The 15,059-nt window shown below is 37.5% G+C and overlaps 1 protein-coding gene across 10 annotated transcripts in view; it reads right to left on the reverse strand.

The window, feature by feature from the left end:
• LOC104609016 (putative leucine-rich repeat receptor-like serine/threonine-protein kinase At3g14840) overlaps positions 1 to 15,059 on the reverse strand; it is a 34,826-nt gene that overhangs the window by 10,680 nt on the left and 9,087 nt on the right. For 8 of the 10 annotated variants that reach the window (XR_016084202.1, XM_010275191.3, XM_088901530.1 and 5 more), the window contains 9 exons: positions 14,944 to 15,015; positions 14,769 to 14,840; positions 14,575 to 14,646; positions 14,404 to 14,475; positions 12,602 to 12,673; positions 12,429 to 12,494; positions 12,213 to 12,281; positions 11,808 to 11,843; positions 11,595 to 11,641 (listed from right to left, as the gene is read on the reverse strand). Coding sequence is in view for 9 of the 10 variants with exons in the window: in XM_010275191.3 (XP_010273493.1) it covers positions 11,595 to 11,641; positions 11,808 to 11,843; positions 12,213 to 12,281; positions 12,429 to 12,494; positions 12,602 to 12,673; positions 14,404 to 14,475; positions 14,575 to 14,646; positions 14,769 to 14,840; positions 14,944 to 15,015 (578 nt within the window). In the remaining variant the exon portion in view is untranslated. The remainder of the gene's footprint in view (positions 1 to 11,594; positions 11,642 to 11,807; positions 11,844 to 12,212; positions 12,282 to 12,428; positions 12,495 to 12,601; positions 12,674 to 14,403; positions 14,476 to 14,574; positions 14,647 to 14,768; positions 14,841 to 14,943; positions 15,016 to 15,059) is intronic. The other 2 variants (XM_088901529.1, XM_010275195.3) reach the window with 2 other exon arrangements.

Consider the following 15,059-nt stretch of genomic DNA (forward strand, 5'->3'; position numbering starts at 1 on the left):
ATAAAAATCCAAAGCATTGTCGTGACTGAATATCCTAGGGGGAGTCCAAAAGTTTTTTGAGCTCCATAATGTAGTGGTCAGGGGCTAACATTTTTTTTTGAAGAGGCAAAATATTGATTCTTTAAGAAAAAAAAGAAAAGACCCATGCACAACCAGAGGCTATACACTGGGGAATACGTAAACAACCAGAGGTTAACAGTTCCATCAGATGTTTACATTATCTTTTCTTTTCCTAGAAATCCATTTGAAAATATAAACCAAAGAGGATATCATAACTTAGTGATCCATTGTATCAGGTTCCCCAAAATTTGAGTGCTATATTTAGATGCATGAAAAACCATAGAACAGGGTTAAGCAATCTAAGAGGTCATCTATGTTTATGGTTAAGTATACAAAAACTGTTGTGTTGGTACCTTGGATTCTAGTTGAGATCCGCTCCATGACCCAACCTGAGAAAGGTTGAGAGAACCCCAAGGCAAGATTTCATAGTGGTTTATGATGGAAGAAGAGGTATGGACTCACAGAGACAAGTGGGGTTCGCTAGTGTCCAGAGTCGCAAACAAGTGGATCTTGCAATATATCAGACCTCGTAGCTTACTTGATCTCATGGATCATCTAGATCTCATGGGACTCTTCTAGACTCACTAGTCCTTTGGACTCATGGTAACCTGGTATCGCAGGCTAATCTTGCAGCTGGGACTCGCCGATGTTGGGATCGCTAATCTCTGGACTCACAAGTATGATCTTTTTTTTTTGATAAATTGATAAATCTCACAAGTATGATCTTGCAGGAGAAGGAAGATAGTTCCTTGACAGGTAGTGGGGACCAATCTGATTTAGGGGTTTTTTCATATAAATAGCCTTGTACCTTGCACAAAATGTCAACTTGTGTCTTGGGGGTCCAAGAAAGAGAATAAGAGCATGTGTGAGAAACATGGTAGTGTGAACTTTGGGTGTATTGGGAACTAGGGTTTTGGTGAGAGGTTGTGAACACGAGATCAGATTTGGTCCTCACAAAGTTTGCAGCCGTACATGGGAAGATGTTCTCAATGCACGGATGAAGTGCTATGAGGATGGTGTGAGGACCAATTTTGTGAGGACAAAATCCAGTTTCTGTGAATACTATAACTGTATTCCACTGCTAGTAGTAGATTTTTTTCTCTTCTGATGCCCATGGACATAGACTATAAGCCGAACCACGTAAATCTCTGAGTGTGCTTTGTGTTCTCTGTTTTGCATTTTTTGTTTGGTTTTCTTCTACTTTCCAATCCATTTTTCATTCCTGGGCTTGTTAGAACCTCAACAAAAAAACCTTTTCAGGGGATCCAGCCTAGTTCTTTTTTTTTTATGTTGGATCATTATTTTCTTAATTGTACAGTTTTTGTTGCTTTATTTTGTATAACACAACCATACAGCTTCTCAGTTTACATGGGCTGATTTTATATTTTGGTTTCTTTGATCAATACAATATATTGCCTTAACAGGGTTAAGAGGTGAAAACAGCAAAGAAAGTTTTGATTCTTCTCTTGTACCTCAAAATGTTAATGTGGAAAAGAAGATCTTTAACTTGCAATGCCATTAGGGCCTAAAAGATTTTAATTGCAAGATTTAGGATGGGGATCTGTCCTCTAGTTCTCCGATGGGTAGCATCTCTTAGGAAGGATGGGATAAACCAAAAAGAGAGGAACATTAGGTAGAAGAAGCATTTAGCAAGGTAGAATATGGTGCACCTAATTGAATATAACCAACCCAACATAATAGAGTGGGTTATCTTTCGTCTCTCTCACAGTATCTTCCTGCCTTTGGGTGAGAGCCTAACCAACTTTTCATGGGGCTATGTTCCCAAATAGAGCTATTTAGATTATTTATTTGCGTTATAAAATTGGGTCATTACCAATGTACACCCCAGGCTTCCCAGCTATACAGGGTCTTGGAAGGGGTGTACTAGATAAGGACCTAAACTCCAGCATTTTTTGCACAAAAGTGGCTGCTCTCAGCCCAATATTTTGCCATTTTATTCTTTCATATTTTACCTACAGGAGGGAATTTGTATTAAGGAACTTTCTAGGCACATTTCCTAGAGGAGAATAGTATGGTAAGAAAATTTACCAAAAAGCCCATCTATGGGCTAAACAGTCACACACAAAACGTTTTTATAAGTTTGGTGATGCAGTAATATTATGCAGGTTCAAAAATACTTCTTCCTTGAGTGGTAAAACTCCATTGTCCCATCACGGGCTTGGTGAGATGCCATTCTCAAGGTGGTTTTGGGCAGTAAGACTAACCATTGTCTTCCTCCTTTCTCTGGTTCTTTATTTATTTTTCCCTGCTAGTTTTTTTTTTTCTTTCTTTCTTTCTTTCTTTCTTTCCATTTTGGAAAGACCACTGTGAAAGCATTTTTAGCTTGAAGGTTTGCAACTTGAACAACAGAAACCACCTCAGAAATTATATCTCCAAGTAGAAAAATGGTCAATAAGCTTATGTATTTAATCTTAACCTATATTACATTTGCAATTATAGTTGTTAGCCAGTTAATGCCTTCCATTATCAACCACGAAGATGGGAAATTTTTTGAATATCAAGACATTTAAATGTACATTCTAGAACATCCCTTCTGTTTTAATGCATCATATTAGCTTGAGGTTTTTACCTTCTATAATGTTGATTACACTGATAATAAATTAGAGGAAAATCTATCTCTGGGTATATATCACATTCATTGCATTCAGCAGAAGTAAGATGCACAAATAGTATCAGAGAGACTTCCTGGGCGATAGGAGGATTCTCTGTTCGCAGAACCACATCTCTTCTCGTCAGTTTTTTTTTTTTATTTCCTGGACTGTGAAGTGAAACAACTCATTCAGACTGGTCAGAATAGTTTGATTTTTTTCTCTGGGTTCTTCCTTGGTCGTAACACCAAGGAAACCCTAGTTGTTTACAGCCGATGCTGTGAAGACTGCTTTTTGTTATGTTCAACCTCGTACAGGTGCTGTACAGGAGTTGTGACTCCTTAGTGACAAGTATGTGCTGGTATGTTCTGTCCTTTAGTGGTGTGTGCCTTGTGTGGTCTAATGATGATTGAAGATTGAAATTTTTTAGTCTGTTAGTTGCTGGTAGTGTGTTTCAGCAGTGGTGTTCCATTATAGGAGGCAGATTGGTGTGTGTTTTGTGCCCTACTTGTGTGTTGGGTGGTAGAAATAGGGTGAAGACATATTTCTGGGTACATCAGTGGTTCTTTAATGACTTGTATAACCTACTTAATATGGCAGCTGAAGATTCAGCTTATCTGGGGTTACATCAACCCGTGGTACAGCTGGTATGGGTGCTGATAAATATGTTTTTCCCGATGCCAATCACCCCTTTGAATGGTCTGAACTACGTAGAGTGGGCTCAAGGTGTGAAATTATATGTTACAGCTAGGGGAAAAGCTGGATACATAAATGGGAAAGTGAAAGAACCTAAGAGTGGGACAGCTGAACATGATAGGTGGGACCAAGAGAACATTATGGTGATGTCTTGGCTCTTTGTAGACATGGAACCAGGTGTAAAGAGGATTTTTATACGGGCAGAGACTGCAAATGAGGTATGGGAACAAGCCAAAATAACCTATTCTGAGCAGAGACACTATGCTAAGATTTATCAGTTACAGGCTGAGTCCTCAACCTGTAAACAGGCCAACAGGGTGACTGTAGTTTTTCAGCATATTATTCAGCTCTTACCTCTATTTGGAGGGAGTTGGATCACTACCAAACTATAGAATGGAAGAATTATGATGATGCCAAAAGCTTAGTTCAAGAGGTGTGCTGCCAAAGGCAAATATGTAATTTCTTACTTTTTAATTTTAATCTCTCTGTTATGAATATAGAGCTGGTAGCTGCCAGTAAGGTTTTTGGCTCTTGAAATAGTCTTTCTCTCCCCTCCTTCTCTTCTTCTCCCTTCTCTCTTCTTCCTCTCTTCTTCTCTTTTTCCTAGAAGAAAACATCTACCTTGTACAAAAGCTCCTTGAGCTTGACTAATGAGGGACAATAGGACCACTTTGATCCTCAAAGGCATCACCTTTGCCAAAAGTTTATGAATGCTAGTCACCAAACTAATAGGCTTGTAGTCTTTAGGGTGTTTAGTGATGAGGGGTGATTTGGCCCGACCTGATAAACAGAGGACACGTGGATGTAGCCCACTAGCTGGAGGATGACTCAGCACCACGGTCACCTCGGCGAGTTTAGTTACTTCGGAATCCCAGCCACCTCGGATGGCACCAAGCTCTGGGCACCTCGGATGACTGAGGCTAATCAAGCGACACATAGAAGATTCCTAGGAGCCAGCCAGCTATCTGTGAACCTTTCGGGATCATGCCACGTAACCGTTAGGTTTAACTTCATCCCGTCCGAATCGGAGGGAAATGGTAACCCCTATCAATTAGCGTGGTTCCCGCCTTCCCGAGCAAAACGGACCCCTACGGCTCGGGCCGAAGACCCCGGGAACATTTCGTGAGACCCACGGCAGCCCAGCTATATAAGGGCATCAACCCCCAAGACTCGGGTACACGCGATTACTTGCTCACTAGCTTACTTGCATTCAAGCTTTCAGCTCGCAACCAGAGTATAATACTAACTTAAGCATCGGAGCGACCTTGCCGGGTTAGCCACCCTGGGTTCTCTAATCCTTTGTCTTGTAGCTTGATCCAGCTCGCTACGCGAGTGTCTAGGTAATCTTCCAGCTAGGAGCTTCTAGATCGCGCACCATTATTTAGCATCAACCTTTTTAAGAACAAGGACTAAGAAAGTGGCATTAACTCTAGGGCTGATTATATGTCTCTCTTCAAATTCCTTGAAAACTTCAACCAAATCCTCCTTGATTATTTCCCAACAATCCACATAAAACACTTCTTGTCTAATTTCCTCTTCTTTAAAAATCCTTTCCAGACAACTCGAAGTTCTCTCATCCAATCTAGGCTGATCTCATCCTTCCAATCTCACTGGGATTTAGAGTTCTTCTCAATATTAACTTGAAATGATCTACAAAAAGCCTTGTTGTCTCTTCTTGAGAGGAGATCACTTCTCCATCAATCTCTAATTTAGCCACAAAGTTTTTCCTCTGTCTCCCATTAGCCACTACATGAAAGTATTTAGTATTCCATCACCTTCCTTAATCCATCTATGCCTAGACTTTTGCATCTAGGAGATTCCTCACTATAGAGAATTTCCATCTCCTTTCTCAACTTCTATCTCAGCTCTCTTTCCTAGTCATTCATGATTCTTTGAGATTCCTTCTCATCCAAAACCTCAATGCGAGAAAGTAAAGAGGACTTTTTCTCCTCTAATCTCCCGAAATGATCTCTATTCCATTCTTTTATTTTGGATCTCAACAATTTCATTTTTTTTATGGAACCGAACTCCTTTCCACTTCACTCCCCTCAACTCTTCACGCCATCATTCCCCAACCTTCTGTACAAAGCTCGGGTGTGTCAGCCACATATTCTCAAAACTAAACGGCATAGGTCCAACCTCTAAAAGTTCATGGCCTAAAATATAGGACAATGATCAAAGGTAACCCTAGGTAAGGCTTTTGTCACCAAACCCCTCCAAAGATTCTCCCAAGCTCCATTTAAGAGAAATCTATCCAATTTCAAACAGGTTGGGATTTCCTGAAAGTTAGACCAAGTGAAAATGGCTTGTAACAAGAGGAACTCCTTTAACTCACAATTATTAACAATGTACAAGAGATGGTATTATACATAAGTTAGTGACAATATTGTATATATGTGGACTAGTAGTATTGTTACCCTCTAGTGCACACGATTTCCACTTTAAGCCAGTTCTCCCAAGCTTCATTGAAGAGAAATCTGTCTAATTTCAAATAAGTTGAGATTTCCTGAAAGCTAGACCAAGTGAAAATGGATTGTTACAAGGGGAACTCCTTTGACTCACAATTATTACCAAAGTAGAAGAGATGGTCTTATACATAAGTTAGTGACAATTTTGTAGATATGTGGAGTAACAGTATTATTACCCACTAGTGTGCATGATGACCACTTTAAGCCAGTTCAAAATTCTTTTTAAACATAAAGTTAAATCTTAGTTATATTTTGTATAATAGATTATTTGGTCATAATTAGAATAATTGAAACTTTGTATGAGTATAAATTTTTCTTAAACATACTTTATCATGTAGATTTTGACTGTTGAAGTTTACAAGACAACTTCACAGCATATTATTTTATCTATTAACCTTAGTTTCTTAGCTTTGTTTGATGTTTGGAACAAGATAATAATTTAAAAAGGTATAACTATACTTCTTTTATCATTTCATAATGTTATTTCATATTGTCACATATTTCACAATGTTTCTATCATATCAGTATTTGTACTACGAAAAATCCAGCATTTCCAACAAGCTTCCTATATTTAGATAACCAATATTTCCACTGACACCAACATTTTTGTAGAGAAGATGGGCCGAATGGCCCATAGGTTGCTTATTCCTTCTTGTTATTTATGTTTTTCTGTAATGGGCCTTATTCTGGGCCCATCCTGTCTATATTAAGTTTTTTGTAAATACTTGCCCAACTAAGGGCCTCCTTGTAATTATTCAAACATATCTTAATAAAATAGTGTTAGGGTGCTGAGAGAGGGTATGCTCGAAACTCTCATTCTCAGACCCTCATTGCTGAACTCTCAAGCTCTCCTCTCTTCAGTTTTCTTCATAGTATCAGAGCGAATTTGAACTTGAATATCCTAGGGCTGGAAGCTTAGTCACATACTGCCTGATTCTTGGAGGTCATTGGAAGAGCCCAAGACTAATCTCTTGGAGAAGTGGTTCGATGGCCAGGAAGAATCAGAGAAAAGAAAAGGGGGAAGGGGAACAGCTCGGTTCTGGTTTGAAGATTCGAAAGTGTAAGAACAGCTCGGTTCTGGTTTGAAGACTCGAAATTGTAAGTTGTACTCAGTTTTTCTAGGTTATTTTCTGGTGTGTTTGGACTGTTGAAGTGTCCGAAAACTTCTAGTTGTTCTGTACTACCTTCGACTGTGTTTGGACTGTTGAAGTGTCCAAAAAGTTCTAGCTGTTCTGTACTACCTTCGACTGCATTAAATCTGGTTTAACCCAGAAATTTCTAGGCTGGTTTTCTCTTCTTCTTGGACTGTTAAAACCTGCCGAAACATCCTTGTAACAAGGCTGTGTATTGTTACTCATATTTTGGCTGTTTTAGGGGGCTGTACGAACTATTTTTGGGGGTCTTTTTCTTCCTTGACAGTTGGGTTGTCTCTATTGCCCACACTGTGTTTGTGAAAAGGCCTGTTCAGCAATACCGATTGGTATTTACTCTTCTTGGCTGAGTGCACAGTGCCTAGGAGTTTCTGATTACTTCTTGAAGGCTGAACTTAGTGTATTGACTTCTTGTGGTCGACTGAACTCAGTTCTTGCTCGTCCTCTTCCATTATACTTGTAGAAGTCATCTGAAATCACACTTGAAGTATTTACATGATGTACTCCTCAGAGGTTGAAAACAAAAGTGGTGCTGAATATGGACATGTACAGGGGACTCCAAGTGATTCCCTATTAACTGTGACCACAGTTAAACTAGATGGAACCAATTATCTGGCATGGTCACAATCAGTGAAGATTTATGTTTGTAGTAGAGGAAAGTGGGGGTTCATTTCCGGGAGTAAGAAGGCTCCCCCAGAAGATGATCCATCCTACGAGAAGTGGATGCAAGAGAATTACACTGTCATTAGGTGGCTTGTGAACTCCATGCAGCCACAAATCAGCCAACACTACCTTTGGATGAATTAGCAAAGGAAATTTGGGACAGTGTTGCAGAAACTTATTCTCAAAAACTCAATGTGGCACGAGCATATAAATTGAGAAGTGATGTATAGAATTTAAGGCAAGGGGAGAAGCATCTAGCTGTATATTTCTCAACCTTGAAGTCTTTATGGCAAGAGATTGACCTAATAGAAGTTGTAACTTGGGACACAACCAATGATGCAGAGACCTACAAAAAGTTGGTTGAAAGGAACAGGGTTTTTGAGTTCTTAACTGGACTAAACCCAGAATATGATCACAAAACAGAATATTCTTTCCAAGGAGTGTGTTTCATTGTCACAAGCTTATGCATTGGTGAGTAGTGAAGAGAGCAGAAGGGCAGTCCAGGTTCACGGGGCTGATATTAGTGATCACTTTGCCAATATGGGGTTAAACCTAAAGGGAATGCTGGAACTTCTGGTGGCACAGAAAAAAAGGAAGTCATATGTGAGTACTACAAGAGGCCGAAGCACACCAAAGACAAGTGCTGGAAACTACGTCCTAATCTTGTTCCCATTCTGTTTCAGAAAAAACATGATAGTAAGAAATCAAGAAGTGCAAATGTAGTTGCCGGGCCAGATAGTGAAGAGATGTCTACTTCTACACAATTGGCAGCCATGAGAGCAGAATATGAAAAGTTTGGGAAGATGATCAGTCAGCTGGGTGATGTGACTTCTCCTTCCAATCCTTTAGGAAACTCTGCTTCTTCTGTTTTTGCTCATTCAGGTATAAGGGCTTCTGCCAATCATGCTACCACTTCAGGTAATCTCAAGATCCCTTGGATTATTGACTCAGGTGCTTCTGATCATATGACCAATCTTTCTACCTTATTTGTTTCATATGACTTGCTTCCTGGACGTGATAAAATCACTTTAGCTGATGGTTCACTTGCCCCTATCTCTGGTAAGGGAACCATCAAGGCTACGGATTCCTTGTTCCTACCTTCTGCCCTTCATGTACCTAAACTAAATACAAATTTGTTGTCTGTAAGCAGTTTAACCAAGTCACTAAACTGTTGTGTAACCTTCTTTCCTTCCTACTGTGTTTTTCAGGATTTGGAGTCTCAGAAGGTGATTGGGAGTGGCCATGAGGCGAATGGAATATACCTGCTTGATACTCCGGAACAATGCACTGATCATTTTGGGAATGCTGCTCTCGGATCTGTTTCTTCAGAGTCTGTTAGTCGGATTATGTTGTGTCATCATCGTTTTGGTCATCTGTCTTTTTCTGCCTTGAGTCATCTTTTCCCTGAACTGTTTAAGGGAATTAGTCTGTCCAGTCTTCATTGTGAGTCTTGTGAATTGTCAAAGCATTGTAGAAACAATTATCCTTTGAGTAATAAAAGATCTTTCATTCCTTTTAATATTGTGCACTCTGACGTGTGGGGGCCTTACCATTTACCTTCCATGGGTGGCTATAAATATTTTATCCTGTTTATTGATGATTTTTCTCGATTCACTTGGATATTCCTGATGAAATCCCGTGATGAAGTTCCAAGACTTGTGAGACAATTCCATGAATTTGTTCTAACCCAATTTGATACCAGGATTAAAATCTTCAGATCTGACAATGCAAAAGAATACTTTGAGAAGAACTTATCCTGCTATCTCTCTGACATGGGGGTTATTCATCAAAGCTCATGTGCTAGGACCCCAGAACAGAATGGGGTTGCTGAAAGGAAAAATATGAATATTGTTGAGTTGCAAGAAGTATCTTATTTGCCTCACATGTTCCTACCAGATTTTGGAGTGATGTTGTTCTTACTACTACCTACCTTATAAACCGTATGCCATCCAAGGTTTTGGGGTTTAAGTCTCCCTTTAACTTTGGTTATGTGCAGCACTTGTTAACTTTGGTTATGTGCAGACACAGTCCGATCATACTCTTTTTGTGAAGAAGAGTGGACCTCTGGCAGTATACCTCATTGTGTATGTAGATGATATTGTAGTGACTGGTTATGATGTTTCAGGAATTCATGACCTAAAATCTTTTCTCCATACAGAGTTTGAGATTAAAGATTTGGGGGAATTGAGATACTTTCTTGGCATAGAAGTGGCTCGATCCAAGGATGGGATTCTTATCTCCCAAAGAATATGTTCTTGACTTGCTCTCTGAGACTGAAAAGATGGGTGCTAGACTAGCTGCTACTCCTATTGATATGAGTTATAAACTCTCAGCCTCAGAAGGGACATTGTTAGAAGACAAAGGAATCTTTCAGAGACTTCTTGGGAAACCTTTGTACTTATGCATGACTTGGCCAGATATTGCATATACAGTCAGTTGCATTAGCCAATTCATGCATGCTCCCCGAGACACTCATATGGCAGCAGCAGAGAGAATCCTATGTTATTTAAAGGGCTCCCCAGGAAAGGGTATTCTATTTACCAAGCATGGCCATATGAAACTTGAAACATACACCGATGCTGACTGGGTAGGAAACATTAATGACAGAAGATCTACTTCTGGGTATTGCAGCTTGGTGGCTAGTAATGTTGTTTCTTGGAGAAGCAAGAAACAATCGGTTGTTGCTCGGTCTTCTACTAAAGCTGAATACAGGGCCATGGCACATGGAGTTTCTGAATTATTATGGCTAAAATCATTGATGGAAGAACTTGGAGTTGAATATGACAAGCCAATGATGTTTACTGTGATAATCAGGCTGCCATCAACATTGCTCACAAGCCAGTGCAACATGATAGAACCAAGCATATTGAAGTTGATCGACACTTCATTAAGGAAAGGGTCTCTTCGAGTGAAGTGTGTCTTCCTTTCATCACATCTGAAGGACAGTTGGCAGATTTTCTCACCAAAGGCATTCCCAATGCAAAACTTCAGCATGATACCAGCAAGCTTGGCATGATTGACATCTATGCTCAGCTTGAGGGGGAGTGTAGAGAAGATGGGCCGAATGGCCCATAGGTTGCTTATTCCTTCTTGTTATTTATGTTTTTCTGTAATGGGCCTTATTTTGGGCCCATCCTGTCTATATTAAGTTTTTTGTAAATACTTGCCCAACTAAGAGCCTCCTTGTAATTATTCAAACATATCTTAATAAAATAGTGTTAGGGTGCTGAGAGAGGGTATGTTCGAAACTCTCATTCTCAGACCCTCATTGTTGAACTCTCAAGCTCTCCTCTCTTTAGTTTTCTTCAATTTTAAACCCTAATTACATGTCACAAAAACATTTTTGTCTGTTACGAGATTATAGGTTGTAATTATAGGCTGTAAATATGTAGTATTAGCCCAATTAGGAATAGCTTGATTATAGGAATTATTCTTAGAGTAGGTAGTTGATTTTCTTCCTTTTTAGTATTAGTTGTTTTTCTTCCTTTTTTAGTATCTACAAGGCCGTATATATATGTACTATTTTCTTAGTTGAAAGATATATCAATTTCTTCTAATTCTTGTTCTATCACATTGTCATTATGAATAAATTTATTTATAAAATTAAAGGTTGGGCCAACTGCTTGTATATTTCTTTACCAATTGCTTTCTTCTTATCCATTTTTCTTTGCCTTCCCCTTAATGCTGAAATCTCTATGTTGTGACATAATTAATGCTTTCTTTCTTGAAATTGTTCATGTTATTTTGCTTGAAATTGGTAATTGATCTTTAAAATGGTTTGGTTCTTAAATATCAGTTGCATGGGTCTACAAATGATGCTAAATTTGATATTAACTTATTGGAAATAAAATGTAGAATATTAACATCAAGAACAAATAACTGAAGAAAAAGAAAAAAAGAAAACCGCATAAAAACAACACACACATTTTACTTTCAAAAGAACATACTTTTTTGTGGACATTGAGAGCTTTGCAAGCATGAAAGCACTCCATTTCTAGATCCAAGACCAGGTCAAGATCAAGTTAGCTTCATAATATCATACTTGGTGATGATTTTCCATGTAACAAACAAACAAATCAAAGTAGAAAACACATTGTTCACTGGTCATTCTGACCAAAATCAAAACTTAAAATGCAATTCCAAAGAAAGAAGAAACTTACGAGTTGTTTCTAGAAATAGAGCTCCTGAATAAGTTTCTGCAGGACATAATATAGAGTGAAACATAAAGATTTTTTTCAGGAAAACATCTAAACAATAGTATTTTCAACATTTATTCATTAACCATGAAATGACTGATTACACATCTTGAATTCAAAGATCTGGATGATTTGTTTTTTGTCAACTTTAAACCTCATACATGATAACCAGTGATGATGTTGTACTTTTTGGTTTTTGTTCTATCTTTCTTTACTGAAATGTCTTTACCTGTTTTGTAAACACCCCTTTTTCTGTTAATGAATCTCTTTCCATTAATGAGAAAAATAGAGACTTGTCTCTTAGTTATGGAAATATTTCATCACAATATTTAGAACTATAAATAACCTAGCATTACAAAGTTTTCTTACATGCCCCTTTCTTGACAATCTGGTATGATTGAGCTGTCTATTGTAAAGTTCTTGTTGTAGGAGAGATCACTGCATAGAAAAGAAATTAGAGCAACTATCACACAAAATTGATAGCAGTAATAAAAATAGAAATAATAAATTAATAGCAACAATAACAAATGATGATGAACAAAATTATTTGGTAAAATAATCAAATTCTTGAAAAGATGAATTTACATGTATCTTCCATTATCTAGCATCTGCTTAGGAACAGGACCATCCAGTAAGTTTGCAGTTAGAATCCTGACCAAAATCCATATCAATGATGTGTAACTGAGCACTAACCAATTAAAAGTCCCTCTATGAATTTCTTATAAAACAAACTATAGCTATAATATTAGATAACATACACATAATCTACTTCCGAGAGTCTGTTAAAGCTGCTATTAATTTGCCCCGTTAGCTTGTTAAAACTGAGATCTCTGTAGAAAAACAGGGAAACTAGAATAAGAAACAGGTTTGGTGCAACAAACTTTTCTAACCACTTGATTTTCATCAATGTTTACCATTTGCTGAAAATTTGAAAAAAAAAAAGAACCAGCATATTTATCATTAACTATTATTCCATCCTTTTGGTATGAGTCAAATGCTTGTAAAAGAAACAGAAGTGCTAAAGAGTAAAGACAAACTTTTGTATGTGGAAAAAAGAAAGAACAAAAAATTTTGAAGTTATGAACTGGTGGAAGTAAACATGGACCAAATTAGTAAAAAATGATTTAAGGAATTATAATTTACCAGGAAACATGGCTCTTGATAGACATGAATGGCAAGAAAGGATTTATGTAGCCAACCCCTAATTGTTAGGATTAACGATTGAATTGAGTTGATTTGAGAATAATATAACACAACGAGAGGATAAATTATAATCTCAAAGATTCTTCTTAGAAGTTAAAATAGAAAAACTGCATGACTATGAGTTCCAGGAGCTGTTATCACTTCTTGAAGAAGTTAATAGATGAGATAAAATGCAGAAATTTGGACTGTTTCTCTGAGTTCTTTTTTTTAACAAACTGGTAGAGTCAAGAGGTGCTAAATGCCATTAAAAAAAAAGAGGTGCTAAAGTGGCATGAAAATGGATCTGGAAATTCAAGATGCCTTCAAAGTTCAAAGATCCCTTTTTTACTTTGGATTGCACTTCTGGATAGGATTCTCACTATTAATCACCTATATTCCGAAGGAATGATGTTGGAAAACCTTTGCTGTCTTTGTGGTGAAGAGGAGGAATTGGTTCAATGCAATTTCAATCAGAGAAGCTGGATACACTTCTTAAAATTAATTGGAAAACTATGGGTGATTCCAAGGGACCTAAACACTCTTAATTCTTCCTGGATGTCAATAGGATTCAGAAAAAGGGGCAACATCTTGTAAAAGATTGTTCCATTGGTTGTATGTTGATCAGTCTGGTATGAGCAATACTGTTCACAAGAAGAACAGCTTGAAAGCAAACACACTTTAAAGGGAGCAAATATTTGAAAGAAGCAGTTATTGGAACGATGGAGAGGCTGCTTATTTGTTGGACAAATTCCTATAAGGGTTAGCAGGCTTCCAATGCCATAATTTCTGTAATCACTGACAGCAGATTATAGGGGGCAATGAGTTTGCTTTTTAAAGGGCAACTTATGTATATAAAATCTTATACAATAACTTGAAGGTTAGAAGCTTATCCCTGCTTTTATAAAGTTTGTTGTCTAAAAGGAATCTTTACCTTTTATAATACAAATTTCAAAAAAAAAAAGGAAAAAAAAGGAGAATTTGCTATTTAGTATGAAGAGGACCTATCCTTTTCATTATTTTCAAGCCACAGCTTCCATGTTTTACGCTATATCTTGCTTAAGTTTGCTTATATGTTTATGTGGATCTTCATTTTTATCTTGTTGTTTCTTTATTTGGTCTTCCTGACTTTTTGCAAGAGGAGGGGACATTGGTAGTGCAAATAAATTGTCTATTTATATTGTAGTATCGATTTTCTTTTTCATATTAATTGTAGCTGGGACAAGTGGACAAGCATTGGGTAATAACCCTATTGACCATTTATCTTAAAAACTTCACACTTTCTTCCCATGAATGGTACAAGGTTTCCACTGGTTAGATAGATAGATAGATAGATAGATAGATAGATAGATAGATATATAGAGAGAGAGAGAGAACATACAATGTAAATAGGTTTGTCATTCCCCCAATATATGGAGGTAATTCTCCAGCAAGGTTGCAACTCCTTAATATCCTATAGTAAGAAATCAAACAAGTACCAGTTAAAACAACCAAATGTTACAGATAGTCTTACTTCCATAGATTCTGAGAGCTGTTAAATATCTCAACTCACAATGTCTTCAGGCTTTTCATCTCATTTAATGGCGGAAATGATGCTTCTGGTCCATTTATATCACTGATCCTCCTGGTTATGAAAATTTCACTCAGAATAACTACCATAAATTGGTCAGCTAAAGATTAAATGAGAAAGTGCAATTTACTACGAACTGTCTAAAAGAATGTGATGCAAGGCAGCTTTCAACTCACAGATTAGTCAAGTTCGCTAAAAGAGAAATCTCTGAAGGGATGGGTCCTTCAAAACCACTTGCTTGCATTTCTCTGTTGTTAAGCAAATATCAGTTACGTAAATGAGAATGGAAGAACCTTCCTTGAATTCCAAATTTTTAAATGGTAATCAGACTTTAAATGCAGAAACTCTTACAATCTCATAAGTTTTGTCCAGTTCCCTATAATGCCCAGAATCTTTCCACTGAATTTGTTATCATTTATCCGACTGCAGTGTATCAAAGTAAAATAAGAATGGTAAAACAAAAAAGA

Source organism: Nelumbo nucifera, chromosome 3, assembly GCF_055504915.1.
Source record: "Nelumbo nucifera cultivar China Antique chromosome 3, China Antique-T2T, whole genome shotgun sequence".
Classification (NCBI taxonomy): Eukaryota; Viridiplantae; Streptophyta; class Magnoliopsida; order Proteales; family Nelumbonaceae; genus Nelumbo; species Nelumbo nucifera.